General features: G+C 38.6%; 2 protein-coding genes across 3 annotated transcripts; both read right to left on the reverse strand.

Annotated features, from left to right (window-relative positions):
• Window positions 1-372: 372 nt before the first annotated feature.
• LOC144634578 (uncharacterized) lies at window positions 373-13,406 on the reverse strand. 2 transcript variants are annotated; one of them, XM_078493584.1, is made up of 7 exons: window positions 12,857-13,406; window positions 5,375-5,508; window positions 4,457-4,579; window positions 3,901-3,999; window positions 2,795-2,881; window positions 1,415-1,789; window positions 373-1,229 (listed from the first exon to the last, which is right to left on the reverse strand). In XM_078493584.1, exons 1-7 carry the CDS (start codon window positions 13,284-13,286, stop codon window positions 1,050-1,052), a joined length of 1,428 nt encoding a protein of 475 aa, XP_078349710.1. In that variant the 5' UTR covers window positions 13,287-13,406; the 3' UTR covers window positions 373-1,049. The 2 variants fall into 2 exon arrangements, with proteins under 2 accessions (XP_078349710.1, XP_078349709.1); XM_078493583.1 differs by lacking the exon at window positions 12,857-13,406 and adding an exon at window positions 7,470-8,118.
• Window positions 13,407-17,031: 3,625 nt separating this feature from the next.
• On the reverse strand, window positions 17,032-20,191 carry LOC144634621 (uncharacterized). The gene is made up of 2 exons (XM_078493637.1): window positions 19,040-20,191; window positions 17,032-17,282 (listed from the first exon to the last, which is right to left on the reverse strand). Exon 1 carries the CDS (start codon window positions 20,158-20,160, stop codon window positions 19,045-19,047), a length of 1,116 nt encoding a protein of 371 aa, XP_078349763.1. The 5' UTR covers window positions 20,161-20,191; the 3' UTR covers window positions 17,032-17,282; window positions 19,040-19,044.
• Window positions 20,192-21,498: the final 1,307 nt, after the last annotated feature.

Consider the following 21,498-nt stretch of genomic DNA (forward strand, 5'->3'; position numbering starts at 1 on the left):
TACTTTGCCTGAACCGTTTCAGTGGGATACTTGGGCAAAGAACTCGCTTACATTCCTACGCTGAACGGTTTAAATACCATATTTGTAATAAGGGCAATTATAATTCACAATGCAACCGATCAGTCAGCCATGCGTTCGTTAAGCGATGGTGACCTCGTTAACGAGTCCTCTCCTATAAGCGCTGTGGCAAACCAAGTGGCCATGAAGGTCGGGAGACCGTATTCATGAATTACCAGAGTAAGTTTTGTTAGATATTTTTTTGGTTCATTTTTTTTTTTCTTCTCTTCAAAGGGGAAAACCAAATTAAAAAAAAAAAAAAAGAAAAAAAGAAAAAAAAAAGGTCGGGAGACCTGAAGGTCGGGAGACCTGGCCAGTTTTCTCAAGATGGGTTGTCCAAAAATCGAGTACCAGAATAAATTAAATCCTATTGCTTTATTTCCTACCCTTAATAAAAGGTAAAGATGTAAGTAATTATCCGTGATAACACTGGTCAACAACAATTTCTTAACAGAGTCTGAGAAAATGAATTTCAAAGTTCACAAGCTATAGGCAAAAGCTCACGTGTAGCCATTTTGTAAAATCGTCTTTACGCGATTCAGTGGAATTCAGTGGAACTTCAAAATTTGTTTTCGGTGTTTGGTGTTGTTAGAAAAGATTTCTTTTGATAAGATATTTGAAGCAGTACCACAAAAGTTTTCAATAAGGGGTAAATAATTTTGGTACAACAATTTCTTATCAGAGTCTGAGAAAATGAAATTCAAAGTGCACAAGCTGTAGCCAAATCTCATGTCTTTTAAACGATTCAGTGGAATTCAGTTGAACTTCGAAATTGGTTTTCGATGTTAGGTGTTGTTAGAAAAGATTTCTTTTGATAAAGTATTTAAAGCAGCAACAAAAAAGCTTGCAATAAGGTGTAAACATTTTTGGTACATAATTTCAGTTGTCCATTAACTACAGGTACTCGAAGTTCTGCGGGTTCTATCTTAAATCTAAAAAAGTCACCTTAACCCAACGGTTTAGTTTAAGTTGATAAAGTTTTCTGTATAAATTTATGTTATCAATGGACACATCCAGAAGTGAACGAAGCATATCATACTGCCTGTGGGTACAGAAGAATCCCCTTTGCATCTGCAAGTGTATTGGTATTTCCCTGACGAGATTTGCACAACTGACAACTGGTATTCTGCTGCACGGTTTGTGGAACATGTAGCACCAAGTATTTTCTTATCCTGGAAATCATAAAAAAGCTTGGGATCAGTAAAACATTTGAACCTTTGAGTTGCTAAACCAATCAAGTTTCGAAATGTAAGAAGACGGAAAGAATCAACATTTATCTCCAAAACTTTAAAGTAGTGAGTGTGTATGTGGTATAACTTTTACAGACACGTAAACAATATACATGAATTTTACTTACATTTGGCTCATTAACAAAGGCAGTTGCTATTGCATTTACACCGGCTGTCACTGTATCGGTTGCTTGATCATAAACGCACTGACTAAAGTTGCCAGCTCCTTGAGGTCCTTGAGGGCCTGGTGGTCCCTGGGGCCCCTGTGGCCCTTGAATCCCAGTATTTCCTTGATCACCTTGAGAGCCAACATTTCCTTGCGGCCCATCAACGCCATCAGTACCATTCTTTCCTGGATCACCCTGGAATCCCGGTGGTCCTGGCGTGCCTTGAGTGCCATTGTCACCCTGTGGTCCAGTTGGTCCTTGTACACCTTGGTCACCCTTTGACCCATTGAAACCTGTGGGGCCTGCAGGACCTTGCAACTTGCTGATGCTTTGGATCTATAGTAGAAGAACAATGGAAAATTGAAAACTTGAAAAAAATTTAACTACAGCGGAATCCTGTTTTCTCGAACCCTCGATTTCTCGAACCTCCTGGTAACTTGAACCAAACGTTTTTTCCTTAGATTTGCTTCACTCACTCAAGTAAGTAATGCTACTCTCCAATATCTTGAATCCCCAATTTCTCGAACCAATTTTTGCTTGACTTAATTGGAACATCAAGAAATCAAGATTCCACGTACTGTTCAGTGCAAAAGTTTGTGACATAAAATAAATGTTTCGACATCTTCGAGGTATTGTTGTCAGTTAAAATGCATTAAGGTCAGTTCCTTTGTATTTTAATTTGACAACGATATCTTAAAGAAATCAATGCTAGTTTCTTTACATTGTAAATGGCTAACTTTTGTGTTGAAATGTTTTTCATGAGCCCCGTTAGCATACGTTACAGGTATAACTCAGACAACTTTTTGGGCTGTAAGAATGTTTCATAGTTTAAGTGGTTTTGAAAAGTTTAAGGAGGTAACCTGGAGGTGTTAAACGAGCAGGAAAAAGTAAGTAACCGCAGATATAGGAAAAGTGTGCTATCCTTCATTTGACAGACATATACATTTATATGATGACCCAATGTATGGTAGTGCAGAGATAAGAGCATGAAAATGAACCAAAAAATTATTATATAAGGGCCTCGATTTTACATAAGAGTTTTTGTCCCGGTGTGACTTTTGTCTCGGTATCCCGGGATGATTTTATCCCTGTCCTGAGCACCGGGATGAAATGACACCCCGGATGAAACGTGACGAAAACGCCATGTAAACAGTCTTTCGGGGATGAAATGTAATGTATGCACGGGCGAGATGAATTCAACTCAGGTGGGAAGACTTACATATGTACGTCCCGGCATCCCGAGATGACCAAGCTTATGTAAAATAAAAACTTTTTCATCCCAGGACCAAATTTATCTCAGCTCTCATGAAAAGAGGCCCTAATCGATCATCTTTAACTCACCTGTGCACTCAGAGAACTGTTTATTATGTTCAGAAGATTTTGCAAGGAATTATCAGCATCCAACAAGTTTTGAGCTGTGTTGTTTAACTTTAAAAGAAGACATTAAAAAACCTGTAAGTAACATGTATACAGAATATCACAGTAATTCACATGGAATACAATAACCTTACTAAACCAAATACATATGTGCTCTAAAATATTACCTACCTATATATTACACAATATTTAAAGTGGCTCACAATACCGTAGTTTCGACAATTAAGATTTATTGTCTTTTGAATTCTACTATGCTACAGTACCGCTCAAATGTAAGTTAAAGGTCGTGACTCGATCCTCGAGACTCGATACTTGAGACTCGATCCTCGCGTCTTGATAGCCCAATAGTGCTTACTGAAGAACATTTACTGTACACCAGTGAAGCTTTTATCAGTAAACAGAATAGGGTCCATGGAATGTTGGATGTTGCCATGGCAACTTTAAAAGAGGTCAAAATACACTATGTTTGATATTTTGAGGCTACCAACTAAAAAAACACTCCCTGAAAGTTTTTGTTTTTAATATGGTCATGTTTAACTGGCAAAACAAACATTCTACAAATTTAAAAACATCTGTCAGAAGGATTCAGAGCCATTTTGAATTTATGTACTAATAACATATCTTTGAATCCTAATGAAGGACTTTTCACTGAGAAGTCTTTTTAAGTTATTTAGCCTAAAAAGGTTAGAAATAGGGTATCTTCAACCTCTAATTATTGCCATGGCAACAAAATAATGTTGATGTCAAAGCAACCTAAAATTATTGCCAGCAAATTTGCGCTACAAGATATCCCGGCCTCTGCATTATTTATGTCACACTTCCAAAAAAAAAAAAACACTTCAATCTGTCAGTTAAATGATTGATCGATCAATCAGTGACAGTCAGTCAGTCAGTCAGTCAGTCAGTCAGTCAGTCAGTCAGTCAGTCAGTCAGTCAGTCAGTCAGTCAGTTGGTCGGTCAGTCAGTCAGTCAGTCAGTCAGTTGGTCAATCAATCATAAAAGTTCTTTTCATATATAGCTGTGACAACCCAGTCACTCAGTATTTTGAATAGTTTACATGTACTTCTTACCTTTGCATTGAAAGTGGTTGCAACAGAAGCCAACTCTAAATGGAAACTGGAATTTACAGCACTAACAGATTCATCAAGCTGGTCACTGATGTTCTGGATCTACAAAAATATGTGCAGGATGACTGTCAGAGTACACATATGAAAAATGCTTCTAAGGGTCACTTTTTACGTGGCACATGTACAACTTCTCAGTTGCTTGCAAGAGGGGCCATTTTGGGGTGCATCGAAAACGGCTGCTTCAGAGCTGCTCGGTGCACATTATAATGCACACCAAGTAGACAGGCCAGGGACCTTTTATTGTTGTGCAGCACTTTCATGTTTTGTTTGTTTTCCATACATTAATTAACGTACATGATTGAACATTTTCTTTATATTTTTTTGGCATTTGCACCTTTAAATGCTCTCAAAAACACTATTGTTAAAATATTACAATGCACTGTTAGTTAATTTTTTTCTTATTTTATCTTGGCAGTTAAAGTTATGAATATACATTAATTTATCATTAAAACACATGAGACCAAATCATCCATATTTCATTTTAACATAGTAAATGTACCTTGTTAATAGAGTCCTGTGTTCCAATTTCTAGCTGGGAGAGTTTATTGTTTGTTCCAACAATGTTTTCATTGGTGTTATTTAAATCACCTTTGGTACTATGTATGTCACGCTGCAGTCTAACCTGCGAAAAGACAAGAACAAAACATTATGTAGCTCTGAGCATTAAACGGTCACCATGCAACCACTTGTCAGTTTACCAATCAAAATATTCTGCTCAGAATAATAATTACAGTTTTAATTTTAACCTATGGGGTCGAGAAGGGTATCATATCATCAGAAGGGTACCAAACAGCCAGTTTGAAGTTGGGAAAAGCCCCCACATTCCATTTATTAAATTAAGTTGAACAACAATTGTTATATATATGTCATTACCATTGGTTTTGAAATGTACAGTATCTCCCCAAATAATTAATACAGTATTGAAAATTTGAACATTAGCCCTACCCCACAAAAGCAATAAAAACAAAACAAAACAAAAATAAAACAAACTTTTTTTATCAGAAACTGTATGGTCATTCTGGGGTCAAACAAAAAATATCCATCAACCCAAACAGCCAGTTGGGAGTTGGGAAAAGCCCCCGCATTCTATTTGTTAAATTATTACCGTAATTTGAACAACATGCTAAAAATGTCTACTAAGATTATTAGAGAAATGTAACATACACATAAAAATACTAAATTGTGTAAGCAGGGGCAGATCCTGGACTTTTCTTAGGAGGGCGTGCACTACTAGGGAATGGCATAACTGACCAGTGACATAAACAAATTTTCAAAGCAAATACTAAACCGCAGGTCATCTCAGGGAGGGGTGTGCACCCCCCCCCCCCCCCCAGCAACCTTTCCCTAGATCCGCCCCTGGTAAGCAAAAATATAAATATTTATTTTATGTATGTTTAGGTGAATGTTTAATAAATACCATGAATGTTTTGATCATTGTAATGTTTTTTCGGAGTTGGTTAATCTTGTCTTCAAGTGATGACACATCTGGAGGATGTGAAGCCTCTGAAGGCTTATCTGTACTGATAATTTTCTGTCCAGTTGGAGCATCGGCTGTTGACAGACACAGACTTATTAGGTGTACAATAGAGAAATACAATGTACATGCACAATGAAGTGTTGATTATAGAAACTGGAAAGTAGGAATAAACTGTAATGTATCTTTTTTGCATTAGAGTTAATTCTCTATTTTCCATAAACTTAAATTAGGTTAGGAGGCAGGAAAAACATTTTATCCCAGAGAGTAATTATAATTACATTATCAAACAGCTCCCCAGGATTGCTGAGGACAGGAATTGCCAAAAAGCAAGATATATATTATCGGTAACCCATTTCAAAGCATTTAGACGAATGAACTTACAGTCAACTCTCTCTTAACAGACACCTCTTTAAGATGGACACCTGGTGTTGGTCCCATGCCTGCCATTTTTCATTCATTTAACTGTAACTAAACTCCCTATAAGATGGACTCCTCTCTAAAACAGACAATTGGAACCGGTCCCAACAGTGCCCGTTTTAGAGAGAGTTGACTGTATGCAAAAAATGGAGAGTTGTATATAATGCTATGGTTTGATTTTACCCTTGCTACAATCTGGTATTTTTCTTTGTTTTGTAGTCATTTAAATATCATATATTACCATACACCAAAAAAGGAAGGAAATTATGGGGCTTTACTGGAATTTCCAGAGGGGAGGGGAGAGGGGGGGGGGTTCAAATCCAAAAACCCTTTTTGGGAGGGGTATGGATATTTTCTGAAACAACACAATTGCAAATTTTTGTTGCTGATAATTTACCCCCACCCTCTTCCCCACATCACTCACCCCTCACACCCTATTAACCCCAACTTCCCCAACTCTACACTTATGATTTACATTTTGTAAACATATTTCTTAGTTTGCCTTTTGCTGCTTTAGATGAACTGACAGACCGGTTTCTGATTTAATGTCTCCTGCCTGTAGATCTGATGTACTGTAGACTGTAATATTAATGTAATAAAATTTCTGCTATTCTAATTAATTTTCATAATCGCTCTGAAAATATTTAATAGCTCTTGTAAAAATCTACCCCATGAAGTTGTAAAAGACCAAGTTTTCGTGATGTACAGTATTATAAGTAAGTCAAGAACGACACACGAACTTGTAGATTTTTGTGAAAAACAATAATAATTAATAATAAAAAATAAAACATGATATTGAAAATCCACGAAAGTATAAAAAGTTAGGCATGTACATGTATATAAAAAATGAACGTGCGTATGCCAACAATGATAACCAATATAATTATTGACGCATTAACAAAAGTATGCACACAATTTGAATGTGCTAAAAAATGCATCACTGAGTGGTTTTATTGTGTTACAATAATATCATACAAAAGCCTAATGGAGTGTAACGTATCCTTCGCCGTTAACTCGACTGTCAACAATGGTTTAAGGAAACGATATTAGCAACTTCGAAAGTGAACGCACGTTTTTCGTTTTACAATTCACTTTCGACTAAAATAAACTTTCTTTAGTGTTTAATTTCTCTGTTTGCGAACGTTTTTAGTTGCGTAGCACTTAACGGAGAGAAACATTGCTAATATCACTTCACCTTTTGTTTACATTCGTATACACAAGTTCGCATTTCGGCGATCTGTGAAGTAAAATGTCTAAACCGATTTTATTTACAGACAGTAACAAAAAAATCGAAAATAGGGGATCTTAGCAATGTTTTTGAGTGTGTTGTCAAACAAAATACGTCTCGAATGTTCTACGTTCTTCTAGAAGGCATGATCATTCGATTTATTCCTATGGTTACCTTAGCTTGACAAATTTGTAATCGCACATGTATAATTAAAGAGTTGTCAGGCCACCGTGGAGTGATCGCCTGAAAAACGACTTCCCTTTTCTGCTTTAATACGAAAATAAAACTATCAAATGGGCAGGGTATAGTGAAGAAAAGGTTTTTCTCAGCGGCGCGCATTTTCTAAAATTAATCTAAATGTGTGTTTATCAACAGACCGCGTGGTCTTACCTTGCGTGTTTCCTTGTTCCGCGTTACACACGCATCGATCAAAAGTAGGGCCAACTTTACCGAGGATCAAAAGTACCACCAATATTAACGCCGTAACCGACGTTAAAAGAACAAAGAATAAAATACATCGATTTAAACACGATTCTCTCGTGTATGTGTCTGACAGATCGGACTCGTCTGATTCATCTGTCGATCTTCGTACCCGTAATTCTTTCAAATTTTTCAGCGGTATGTGTGGCTCGTACATGTCATTGAATCGCTTTCGTGGTCTCTTTCCTCCTTCTTGTAGTACACGAACCTGATCGCTGAGGACAGCAGGGTCCTCATATTGATGTCCTTTTTCGTCGTCGCTATCTCGAGGCGGCTTGGTCAGTAAACTTGTGTCTGAATGAGAAGAGCGAGGCGATTCGAATCGCACGTCGCACCCGTCGACGGCGTAAGGACTAAAATCTCTTTTAGGATACAGTGGGAAGCCAGTTGACATGACTGTTCGTTGGTTCCCAGTCAATTTAAGCGTACTTTTCGACTGTAAAAGACTCACTTCTCTTCCGCCACGTGAATTGATTTCAAAGTTTTCAACTTCGCTGGATACTACGCGAAATAATACAACACCCACTAGAGTCTACAATAGACATGAATATGGAATGAGTGAAACTACTCAATGAAATGATTTGCCGGCGGGCTCTACCCGCCAAAACACTGAACGCTGATTGGCTCACTAAAAAATGCGTGCGATCGCGCCACGCAGGGGACGTGAGAGGAAATTTATTCATTGCGTCACACACCTGTCTCACGAAAGTTCTTGTTTTCCCATGTTTTTTTTTTTTCAGTCACTTTCTAGTCACCACACAAAAATATCCCATTTTGATCTTTTCGTTTCTATCGGCTGTTCAAAAGTGTGAATAAAGAAATTCGTAAACTGATCGAATACAGGCAGAACATGCTGAACAGAATTCGTCGGTGAAACACATGTGTAAATACACGTTTTTCGTTCTGCGTTGTCGCTCTAAAAAACATTTGAAAAGCTGTGAAAAGTAATCTCAATAAACGGAATATTTTCAAAATATAAAAATGAAACGATGAAAGTAAGAAATATATGAAGAAAACGCCCTGGTGGAAAGTAAAAGTCAGACAAGAGTAACGCAATTAATTAGAATAATTAAAAATTACTATGCAAAAATACACCTGTGAATTGAGAACTATTCTGCTCCCACGTAACTAGTGGGTTTTTAAAACACGTGTTCTGTTTATCTCATGACAGATCAGTCTACCGTGCACGTACGTTTGCTTATAGCCTGCTGACGTATACCGCCATGCAATAAGCCTTTTCTCTAACGGTTAATACTTTTTTAAATGAATATCTTTTTACCGAGAGGTTGAAAATTCTAATCGATTTATTGATTAGAATAGAAAAAAAAATTAATTGACAAGGTTTACTTTTAAGTACTCGGCTTGTGTTGTATTGATTAGAATTGATATTTTGGATCTTCAATTGAGAAATGCAAAAATGAAAGCCCGTATAGGCTTGTGAAACGGTGACTTTGGCTCCTATCCAACGATTCGCTTTTAGCGCATTTTTTTCTTGTTTCTATACTTTATTAAAATGGCAAAATGAGTTGTGATATTTTTTGAGAAAAAAAATACGGAATAAACTCAAGAAATATATTGCTAGTGTAAATTTCCATTCAAGCAACTAAAATTAGAAAGTATATGATCCCGTGCACAATATTACTTTAGCGTAATACGACTGCGGACCAGCTTGGGAAATAATGCGATTAAAAAAACAAACTTTAGCCACACTTGGCTTAGCAATCAGTGACAGTCTTTAGAACTTTGTATCCAAATTGGACTGGTACGGTGTTTTATTACATACATATACAGTATGCTGAATATAGTTTATAAAGGGCGCGTTCGTGCATGTCTTCAAGCGGAAATAGAAACTGAAATTGTGAGTGGTTTTGCTCGGTATGGAAACTAAATATCCAGTGTAGCCAAAACATGCCAGAAGGCTCACAGTTGAAATCATTCATTAGCTGTGTTTCACTCTCCAGCCGACAGAATTTTACTAAAAGAGGTAAAATTTTGACATGGTGAAGTGCATTCTTCGACGAGGAGGGTCAACAGTTTGTTTTCATCCCCTAATCCTGTTTTACTTTCATAAGCAAAGCGTTAAGTTTTCAGATGCCTTAGTTTTCCTCGTTTTTCAGGCTACGTTTACATGAAAACAGTTATCAATCGACACGGTTTTATGACCTCGAAACCGCATCGAAAACGACACGGTTTCGAAGTGTTTACACGGAGCCTATTTAACGATTTTCCGACTGTTTTCGAATGTGATTGTATAAACAAGCGCTGCTCTCTATGCTTGTTTCACCATGTTTACCCTTCACAAGCCAGCCAGTTCGTGCCAAAATACATGGCCGTTTTCAAATCAATGCGGTTTCGCCGTTTTTGACCGTTTACACGACAACGAAACCGTATCGTTTTGAAAACGCTCCACTTTTGACAGCGTTTTCAAAACGACCCGGTTACAGTAGTGGTTTCGATCGGTGCCGTGTAAACGAAAGGCGTAACCGCGTCGCTTTCGATGCGGTTACAAATGAAACAGTGTCCGTGTTAACAGTGCCTGATCAATCTCAGGTAGAATTTTGATGGTGAGCAAAGTGCATTCTTGGACGAGGAGGGTCAACACTTTGCCGTTTTCATCCCTAATCCTGTTTTACTTTCATAAGCAAAGCAATAAGTTTTCGGATCCCTTAGTGTTTCCTCGTTATTAATCTCAGGTAGAATTGTAATGGTTCAAGTGCATTCTTAGACGTGGTGGGGCCGTTATTTGATTTCATGGCTTTATCCTGTTTCACCGTTCATAAGCAAAGCGCAACAGTTTTCAGATGACCTTATTTTGCCCTCGGCACTCAAAGCCAAACTTTAAAAAATCCGGCGCTGGTGTATGGAAGACAATATCGGCTCTATCTAATCCATAATTGATTTCTTTATACACATTTCCTAGATAAAGTTTACATGCATATGGAAACACGTGTAGTGACCGAGCATCCAATTCAGAAAGAGTACGTTACACTGGAAGCACTTTTTGCTCGCGAAAGTTCTTAATAAATCCTCCAAGTGATTTTTGATACTTTCAATGCGGTGCAAAATGTCAGTTCATTTAATTTATTGTGAATCTTTAAAAGGTTAAAATTAGTAGGAAACTGAAAACTTGTCACGGTTTCCTAGGCTAAATTAACTAACAGTTTCTCTTATATATTAATAGGAATAAGCTAAGCACAGTAAACTAAAAAGCACACGAAGGTGATCAAAGATTGGAGCTTTAGAGACTGAAGGCAAAATAAGAGAAAAGACCTCTTCAACTGATTTGTTTCCTCAAAAATAGAAATAAACAAGATCATTGCATTTCTCAAACGAAAACAATTTACTACTGAGACTTAAAATGTAGAAAGTGATACGTTTGGTCGGTTAAATTTGGTCATTTATTAGATGTTCAGTGAGTATGTGGGACAAAACAAAAACTGCGTTTAGTCGACCGTTTGTAGAAACTACTTCTGATATTTTTTTAGCTGACTGCTGCAAAAACGTTTCTTACAGCAAAATAAATTCAATTGGCCTGCTTTACCAGCTAATACCTAGCCCTTAAAACGAATGAAACTGGTTGTCAGAAAATCCATAGTCAAAGATCTTCCTACTGCAAAGAAAAAAAAAACCCGGACGTGTTGTGAAGAAAAAAAGGAGAGGCAACTTCATTTTATGGGGCACAGTATGTATATCAAACATCAGAATTGAGCAAGCCGACTTCCAACTTTTAGGCCCCTGTTTAAGACCCCGTCTTAGCGGAATAATATAAGTCTCTTCTCATAAGCAAAGTTCGAGAAATAAAAAGTTTAGCACGTTGTAACTGCGTATAGGAGTGTAAAACCGCACGACTTGGGGTAAGATGGGAGCTTTTAAAAAGACCAGAAGGCAGGAAAAAACTGACAGCTCATAACAAGAGAACAATCTCTTGCATCAATCATAGGAATTAATGACTTTAGAAACTGCCCTGCTTAGGCGAATAAAATAAATGTAGACTCTAAAGTACAGAAGTGCGCGGCCAGATTGTAATCAGAGCAAAATTTTCGGCCGACATGCGCCGTCATGTACTACAAACAATGAATACTTTGAATCCCTAGCCTAGTAATCAATCATTTGCACCACGTAGATAGAAGAAAGTAGAAGAAAGGAGTAGTTTTAGTAGACTGATATCTTTAGAGTACAGAAAAATAGCAAAGTTTCTAATACAAACTTTCAAAACAATTTTTGTCAATGGGCCGGCCTCTGCACTGTACCGCGGTACGTTAAGAAATTCACATTGAGAATTCTAGGCATCGCAAACCTAGAGGCCATGGAAACAGGCGAGTTTATACATTACAACTTGTCGAAAGGAAACATCTCCGCAGTCCCAAACAAATAACAAATAACGTATTTTTTGGCAAATAACCAACGCGGTATTTTGCATTTTGAAATTTTATTTCTTCATTTTGGTAGCTTTAGAATGATAAAGTTTTCATACTGAAAAAAAAAAAAAAAAGATTAGGGCAACTTTAGTGGAAACTTCATATATTGTCATTACAAACCAGAAATGAATAATTAAAAAACAATGAACAGTTATGTTTACTTAGCAATACTTTGTTGTGAAGTCTAGTTTCAACTCAGTGAAGTAGTTCAAACATAGATTTCTTTTTATCCCCTCGTTGCCATAAAGAAAATGCATTAAGCTTAGATTAAAAAATACTGAACAGCCCGCCCGCCACTGAGATCATCCGAGGATTAGAAACTTGTAATTGCCGCAATATTTATCAAAACAAGTTAAGTAATGAACCCAGAAAGGAAATCGACTTGTAAAACGCTCGGACAAACAAAGAGATTGGGTTTAATACCCGTCTGGTTTGATTAACAAAAGGGGCTCAAAGTTCAAAGGATCGACGTCCAAACAAAAAAAATCTTTATTGCGAAGCGACCTAAAAAAATCGCATAATCAGCTAATATTTCAAAAGCGAAAATTATTTAACAGGGAAAATACCTTCAGCGATAGAGATAAAAATGCGTTATACGTGACCGCGCATCAGAAAAGCAAGGATTAGCACCTTTTTCAATTTGTTGCCCTTAAATCCTGCTTTTGAAGAGCAACAAGTAGCTTAGTGTAAATGACAATAAAACGTTATCAAATACGCACGTCCAACCTACTATACGCAGCGATAACCTGAAAATGTTGTCAACACAGCCTCTTTTGTAGAAATGCAGTGATTCGAACATTAAGTTTAAACTTTTCCCTTAAAATTAAAGAACTAAAAAGTTAAGAGCAAACGTAAAAAAAAAAAAGATTTCAACTTTACCTTGGTCCCCGTTCTTGTTGCAAGAACAGCTCGGTCCAACTTTACCAACAATAATCAACACAACCAGAAGGAGCGATGTGAGTGATATGACCAAAATCAGAAACAAGATCAATCGACTCAGCCATGAGTCACCACCGAGGTCCGCTTCGGTGAAACTTTCGCTTACTGTCTCTTGATCTGCAGGCTTCTGCCTCAGATCGGTTGGCTCGTATAACTCGTTTCGTTTCCTTCGAGGTCCTGTAGGAGTGCTTAAGTTTGTCTCCACAAGGTGAGAAGGGTTTTCATATTGATGCTCAAGGTCGGCATTCTCGTACGCAGGATTCTGATAGCTGCCCTTGAAAGTGGTCAATTCACGCTTGGAACCGTCCTCTAGACTGTCAACCGCATACGGGCTGTATGCGCGATTTTGAGGCCGGTTCATTTGCGCCATGAGTTTTAAAAATCGAGAACTTCGCTATAGCAAAACACGTCTAGGCTTATCGTCAAGTCTGAATGTAGAACACAATTGTTTTTCGCCGAGCGATGTTTGCTTCACGAATGAATGAACAAGTGCGTATGCAAATCCGGAAAAGCCCTCAGAGAGCACGACCCATTTACGTAATTACACAACGTGACGTTGGATTGGTCATTTTGCTGTAAGAATTGTTTCGCTGTAATTGTGAATTATTCCAGCGTTCTTGGGCGTAACAAAAGAGTAGATGAACCATAGAGAATGTCAGCATCGCCAAAAAGCCATGTAAAGCAGTAAAAATAACTTGATAATCACGAGTGTGGTATAAAACCGGGTGAAGCCGTGTCACGCGAAATCCGTGCGCTTGTTAGCTCGCTGGATCCTTTTATGTAGATGCGGTTTCCTTGAATGAGGAAATTCATACCCACAGAATATCATTGTGATTTTTTTTTGCGTTTTTTAAAATCACTTTCTTATCTTTTAGTGAGCTTTATTTGTTTCTATTTTTATGCTAGAAAATAACAATTAAGGTTGCAGAATATCTTTTTTTCGCGTAATGTTACATTCTAGCTATTAAAGGGCCAAATTGTAAAGACTCCCCGCTTTCTTGATTAAAAGTCAATTTTTAAGGCAGTTAGAATATGCCAGGGCCTTTAAAATACACGACCTAAATAAATCCTAGAAAAAAAGGCAATGGTAGCAAGGAGCAAGGTAAATGATAAAAATAAAAAATGAATTCGAGTCGGAAAGCATCAAAGGTTAATTTCAGTCCATCTTGAGAAATTGTGATAAGTTCTGACGAAATTGTGAAATAAGGATACATGCGTTGTTACGTTCGCCTTGCACTTTAATACGCCCGTTGCTCAATCTATGACGTGCTCAAAGAAAAACACATTTGTCAAGTAACGGAAAGGTCACATTTAACACGAGACATGTGCGGCCTCTATTGAAAAAGTTTTTTCTTGAATTTCGCTTTGCGCTCGGTTACTATTTTAAGATAAGCGAAGGTCACGACTTGAGTGGAATTGTGTCCAAGATCAACCATGAGCTTTTTCTGTCAGTTTCAATTGCCTTGAATAATCCATATGCGCCTCAACAATTCAAAATACAGTAAAAACCCGCGTGTAAGAACCCGCTTTTTTAGAGTTTGGCAAAACAGGTTCTTATATTTTGGGGTACTTACTGGCATTTTTTAGCTTCCCTGTGCAATTCTTGATCTCTAAAGACATCCTTTTTGATAAAATACAGTTATTGTATTATAAATAAAATAGTTTAACCCCACATATAAGAACCTTTTGGGGTATTGAGGAAGCAAATTTCTGCCAGGAGGTTCTTAATTTCTAGGTTCTTACACGCGAGTTTTTACTGTAGAAGACGATTTGCAAAGAGGTAAAAAATTGAGGTAAATTGACATTGGGTATCACTGGAAATTTTCTCGGTTTACTTTAAGTAGGTCCTGATGAATGAATTTGGTAACGACGGAATTACGTGACCAGTGACAACAATCCGGTCGATAACTCATCTTGAAAAAACTGGCAAGTTTTTTTTTTTTTTTTCAAGTTTGTCATTCGTAATCCGTCTTAATGTTCGTCAGTCGAAATCATTTGTGTTTATTTTTGCGTTTTTATTACTCCTTTGTTGCTTTTCTACATTACACAACTATTATTTAATTTGGAATTTAATATTCAATTTAAAAGAAATCAGAAAAATGACTTAAAATATCGTGGCATTGCTCCTTTAACCAGTTTAAAACGTGTTGCTACACGGTTTTCGCCTTTTTTTACCTTAAATAACAAGATGAGATTAAGAGATAAAAAAAAAAATAAAATAAACACGATTGTCAAAGAACGTGATCACTTTACACCCGTACACTCGGGTACTGCCGTATGAAAAGCTATATTGATAAAATTATGGAATACATTTACTTTTTGATATACAGAGTACGGTATTTTAATCGAAATGTATTTATTTCTCGGCTTAAGATCAACGCATTTGAGTTATATACATGAGGCTTTTGGACCTCCACGCGGAAGCCATGAAAGGGTCACATATTGGCCCTTACATGCGATAATATAAGCAGTTTTAAACACCAAGAGGACGTGACATGCTGTGGCAACATCCTCTAACATTTAGGATGAAGTGGGAAGCTGGTGTTCGTTGCCAAATGTGGGTATTAAACAGCTATAAGGAGCTGACACTTTCAGCTTTACGTGCTCAGTCAGATGTCCAGTTCTTGTCAATAGGTGGCTTGAATGCACGTAGATATGTCCTTATGGTTGGCTCCCTACAGAGAAAGTCCTGAGGTATATTTGGAGCAGAAGTGACCGAGAACTTCTTCCGCCTGGTTTAATATCAGCAATTTTTTTAAAAAAATGAAAGTTAAAAGTTCCTTATTGAAGTCGTTCCTCGTTGGCTGCATAACTACTGTAAGAAATGGTCATAACTGCGTCAGGTGACTTTATCTAAAGTACCAGTTTAATACTCTAACCTGATAACCAAATATCGACATGTTGGTACAAGGGAGAACGAGAGATCGAGCCCACGAGATTTCAGGATCGCATAGCCTGCTGGGGGAGGGAAGGGGGATGCAAATCCTTGCATTTGGCCAAATCCGTCGATGCACAAATAAGTTTTCTAAAATTGATTCGAATAAGTGGTCCTCTCGTTCCAACCTCTTGCATGTGTTGCGCAGTGCCTAAGCCGCTGTCTTGCAGAGGCGTGCATTGATGCTAAGGTAAGGCGAATTCGGAGACTCTTCAAACATAGAAGGCTCATCAATACTAGACCCTCTGCAAATGTTTGTGTCAACTTGAGCAAAGGGCAAGAAGTTAGGGGGGAGGGTGGTCATGGCACTAGCCCTCAAACCTTTATAATCAGACCACAACACAAAATCGAAGCAAGAGGAGTAGAAAATGTGAAATTGTAGCTGGACGAGAAACTTTTATTAGGCCCAATACAGTCAAAAGGCTACAATTACTTCAACTACGGTGATCCAGTGTGGCAGGAGTGCTTGTCACGTGACTAGCTCGGGCCCAAACTGCAACCCTAAGCCTAAATCTAACCCTAACAACTCAACCCTAACGACAACCTATAAGCCCTAAACCTGTAACCCCAATCCAGACACTATTATGGGTTAAGCATAACCCTAGCTTTCACTCCGTGGTGTGGTTAGTCCTGGATACGTGGCCCCTATCAGCTGTTCGAGTTAATCGAAGCAGGTGAAACAGAACAAAAGTAGCAAAATAGTCTTTTTTAAGGCGATTATTGATAACGTGTCATGATAAAAATAGCTATGATCAAAATTGGTTGTTTGAATCAAAAAAATATCATGCAAGAAATAATGTGACATTGAAACTGATTGCGTGAGTCTCACGCTCAATGCACGAGCTTGAGAAGCCTAACCAAACAGCTAATGATCCTTAACACAAGGGGTCCGAGGGCATGTAGCCTGCGTCGCAGCAGGACGTGTCACTATACCAGGGTTTAGTTCGTCTGCACCGCAGGCTAGGGGCATGCTCCCCCGGGAATAACAAGAAATGCATCTACGAATGTCAAACCTGTTAAAAAGTAATCAATTTACACCGATGAAAAACAGCCGTGATCAAACGTGCAAAGCCTCTTTGACCATTTAACAAGTCACTACAACGGATAGACCAGAAGCTTTTATTAACTATTACCTATTACATATATCAAAGTAGCTTGCTTGCTAGTAAAATAGGTGAAGAAATGTTCCTCGGAGGGAGTTTGCAGCATGAATGGTTAAAAAATTGTTCTGTGGAGTCTCATTACAAAATTGTGCGTTGAAAGTGAACCATTCTAGTCTTAATTATTTTAAAGCGTGTGGCTCACTCCAGAGAACTCCACAATGGCATGAGTCACGTTCAAGATGTAAACGATTCAGCTTGATATGCACACGCGCTGTTTGCTGGTCAAGGGACATCACCAAGAAGGAGATGAATGGCGGATTGAAGTAGCCTAAAATATTTTAAAAGTTTATTTGTTAACCTTCGGGCGTACAAGCAAATTCATACCCCCACCATCGTACAAGCCCGTAGCTCACTCTACAAGATGACATAATTTTAACTGGTTGTGACGTCATTAGAGCCGCCATCTTGGATCCGCCATCTTGGATTTCAACATTTTCTTAGAAATTTACGAAATAACGGAAATAAACAAATCGTGCAATTCTGTTTCAAAAAACTGAAAAAAATGAAAGAAGAATGTTAAAAATGGCGTTTTTAGCAAGACCTGCTTATTTTTGACGTTGCCATGGCAACATCAAATATCATGGACACATGGTTGACTTATCAAAATTTTTGCAAAGGATGAATGAATAGCTACTGAAAGTTTCAGCATTGTAGAGTAAAACTTTTTTTAAAAAATGTGGAAAAAACCTTATGAGGGTGGCTCCGATTCCACCTCCCCACCTCCCCTTGTACGTCCGAGGAACAAAAATTTGTGACCCCTTATCGTGGGTCCAAAAACACTTGGCCCTCCCCAAATGGGAGCGCAAAAAATCTTAGCCCTCCCCTCAAATTTGCCGCCCCCCCCCCCCACAATAATTAATGAAGAAGCGATAGTCCTAGTCGCTTTATGCCATGGAAATCTAGGACTGCTACAAAAATAAGCCACCTTGCCTTGAAAACAGACTTTATTTTGCGATGTACTAAATTATCTTAAAAAATCACAGAGGTAATTACAAAAAAAAACAGCGAAAAGGTGGGAAATTGAAATTTAGATTGAATTCTAAGTTATCAATTAACATTTCAGTGTAGTACAATACATTCCTATCAGACAAATTGTATTGTAAATATATTGTTGTATCAATAATCATCTATTTTTAGGCTGAGTCTCGTACTCTTAGCACGAAATCTATAAAACTCAACAGTAATATTTATCCAGGGGGCCACTTGCCGAAGCCACAAATAATCTGCTTCCTCCACATGCCTTTCCAAGCGATCAAAGAGCCGAGCACGGAGCGGGAACAGGATAAACTGGTACCGAGCGCGGAGCGCGAGCAAGGATTGACGGGAAGGAGACAAATCGAAAGAAAAAAGCCTGCTAAATCCTTTGTCGACGATCTGGTAATCTGATCGAAAATGAGAAAATAGCGTCGATCTCCAGAAGGACAAAGTTCTCAATTAACGAAGCGCTTCTTCCACTATTGGAAGAGTCGAGACGATGGTTTGGAAGTTTCCATCGGAGAATTGTCGATCGATGGTGAGTGCGATAATACATTGTATGCTATTTTCAACTTCACATGGCTTGTTACATTGCATTTCAAACGCCTGGTTAACGCTGTTTTTTCTTCTGTTTACCGAGGCAGCGAAACCTAAACAATGTGCCACTAAACGTACCCGTTCTACATATTCTCTCCTTCCCATCTTTCACTGCGCTCCCACTTGTCGCTGGTTTAATTTTTTACTCATTTTCTATCGCACGGACGCCTGTGAACGAGAAACAGGACTGGAGGAAGACAGCCAACAATTATCAAAATCGTACAGAAAAAAAGTACAAAACCTTATTGATACATGTAAATCCTTGTAATAGTCAATAAAAACACTTAGAAATTTTCTTAAAATGCATACCAACCAATAAAAAAGCTCATAAAGTGATTGATTGGTTGATATAAAAACTGAATAATCACGTTTCGAAATACGTGTTTTCGAGAGATCACGAGCAGGCAACATTGAAAAGTTACGTTGAGAAATTACCCACACTGCTCTCTTTACCTTTCTTAGCGAAATGGCGAGTCTTCAGATAGCAGAAGAGCCCATCCTTGGAATGGCTGTACAGACCCCCAATGATAGGTAAAACCCAGTGTTCCTGCCACAAGAGTAGCAGTTTCCCGCACAGATCCAGAGCGAGTGGGGTCGAAAAGAATGAGTGGAACACTAACCAGACCAGTGGTCATGCCACTGATATCCATGCCTCCTCCGTGCCCCTCCAGAAGCTCCATTATCCATCCTTTGTATTTGTACTTGCCATCCACGATAAAACCTGACATGTATACCTTCTCGTAGCTCACAATATGACCCCACCATTCCTTATCTGGTTTTCCCTGGTAAGTATCCAACAGGTTAGAGAAAACCTTTTCTACAAGATTCCACCAGTGGGCTGGCAAATCAAGATCGTTTTCTATGGGTTCAAGCAGTGTTCGCAGTTCCTTTAGTTTGGATTTTAATTTGCTCCAGTCGTCTTCAGTACCTAGCATCTCCACTGCAGGGATTCCACATCCCACTCCCATGCTGTAGCGGAAATACTCTTTAACTGAATTCATCAATGTAATTTGCGAAACGATCTTTTGTACTGCAGTTGTGGTGCTGAAATCCGCCGTCATTCCATCCACGAACTCTGGTACTTTGATGCTCTCTTGTATTCCCTTTGCTATTTGATCAAAGAACCAGCTGTAGTCGACGGTATAGATGTTTGTATCGGGCACAATCACCTCGATGGTTTTCTTTCCTTCGTGATCAACAAACATCTTGCGAACTGACTCTTCCTTCGCGTTTCTGTCGATGGCGGAGGCGACTCGTTTGATAACACAGAACCACCAGTCATCTGGGGAGGTTCGTAGTTTCCAGTGGTAGTTGTAGGCTGTCAGAACGGCGGAAAACAGTCCGCAATTTCCAAGCGAATAAATATTTTCTTCTGACCCCATTGCAGCAATTGAACGCAATCGGGGACTCGTGGCCTTTTTTGGGACATAAGTCTTAAGCAACTCTTTCGCTTTGCCATGTTCAATTTGTTTGTCGAAGTTAAGCATAAATCTCCACGAAGGGATAAGGTAACTGGCAAGTGAAACAGACTTGATTTCTAATCCGTCGGCCGTCTTAGAGTTGGACGTTCCCATCTTCCTTGTAGCGAAATATCTCACCAGTCTTTCTAAACTTCCTTAATGTGACTCAGCTAGCTTATGTAATACAATATTGCCCTCTATTCTTTCAATAGCCGACGCCTTGTTTAAGTGTACTAAATATACGAACCTATCAAAACTGTTTTCGCAAAGTGGTGAAGTAACCTCAAATTACTGTGAGATAATATAACTTCCTGTTTTGATCTTTACGTACCTATGCACCCCCCGGGGGGGGAGGGGGTACTCCCATATAAGGGCTATACGGGTATGTGCCGCTCAACAGGGTATGCTTTTTGCCTCTCTGACTCTGGAACAGGGTATAGAATTCAGCCTTTTGACTCTGGAACATTTCCAAGAATCCTGATTAAACACGATCAAGTTTAGCTATGAAACTACGCTCCTCTCATCGCTTTATCTCCGAGCCACAGAGGAAGTGAAGTGAGCGCTTTGTGATATACGCCAGCGTTTTTATATCCATCTACATGTATTAACATTGTGGATATTGTCGGGAACAGGGTACCTATCTGCAATGTTTGTCTGGAACAGGGTCGCAAATTCAGCGTTTTTTTCTCTGGAACAGGTCCAGAGTCTCAGAGACTCAGCGGCACACCCCCATAGTAAATTTTAGGGAGTAGCCACCCCCCCCCCCCCCCTCCCCCCACGGGCTGTGCACCCTCATTCTGAACTTCATTAAAACGTTCATTACTGTTGGTGGAATACATTCTGGTCACATCACACTCTGGCTTTTTATGTTTCCTTTTTAAAATCACATTAACTGTGTGGAAGAAAGTGTCGAGCTAAAAAAGCAATAACTTTGCATTCAATGAAATAGTTTCACACTTTAACGATCATTTGTGGTTAGAGTTGGGAAATTGTTGTATACCGGATGACAAAGCAGAAATTGTGAATAATTTAGAATAATTTGAGGCTTGAGTGCCTGGCTTTAAAATTATCTAAGATGTCACAGTATTATTAATGGCTGCAAACAGGAACTCAGGACGATAATCATGGCCATGGCAGGCTTAGTTCCATAGATATGGGCTTGAACACTCGAAGCAAACTTCATCTCGCGAAGTATCCGTAAGTTATTTTGATTATTATATAAGCACGTACATAAAGCTGTAAATAAATAAGTTTAGAATTAACACAGATCTCGGCCAATTTTCCGAAAGTTTTCCGAGATTTACACCTTAAGGTTATGCCAACCTTTTTTGTCATCATTGCCCCCGGCCTTGTCACCCCCTTGGGAGCATAGGGCGTCCACCAGTTTCCTCCAGCCCACACGGTTGTTAATGCTTTGGCCCTTCGCTAGGAGTAGCCTACTCCTTCCAACTC

This window comes from Oculina patagonica, chromosome 13 (assembly GCF_052425735.1).
Source record: "Oculina patagonica isolate OP01 chromosome 13, crgOcupat, whole genome shotgun sequence".
Taxonomy (NCBI): domain Eukaryota; kingdom Metazoa; phylum Cnidaria; class Anthozoa; order Scleractinia; family Oculinidae; genus Oculina; species Oculina patagonica.

Coding starts and splice junctions, on each gene's coding strand:
- LOC144634621 (XM_078493637.1), bottom strand. CDS start 20,160: ATGGGAACGTCCAACTCTAAGACGGCCGACGGATTAGAAATCAAGTCT.
- LOC144634578 (XM_078493583.1), bottom strand. CDS start 7,953: ATGTCAACTGGCTTCCCACTGTATCCTAAAAGAGATTTTAGTCCTTAC. Junction 4,580..5,374: donor CAATGATCAAAACATTCATG/GTATTTATTAAA, acceptor GTCTTTTCGCAG/GTTAGACTGCAGCGTGACAT. Junction 1,790..2,794: donor ACAGTTCTCTGAGTGCACAG/GTGAGTTAAAGA, acceptor CTTCTACTATAG/ATCCAAAGCATCAGCAAGTT.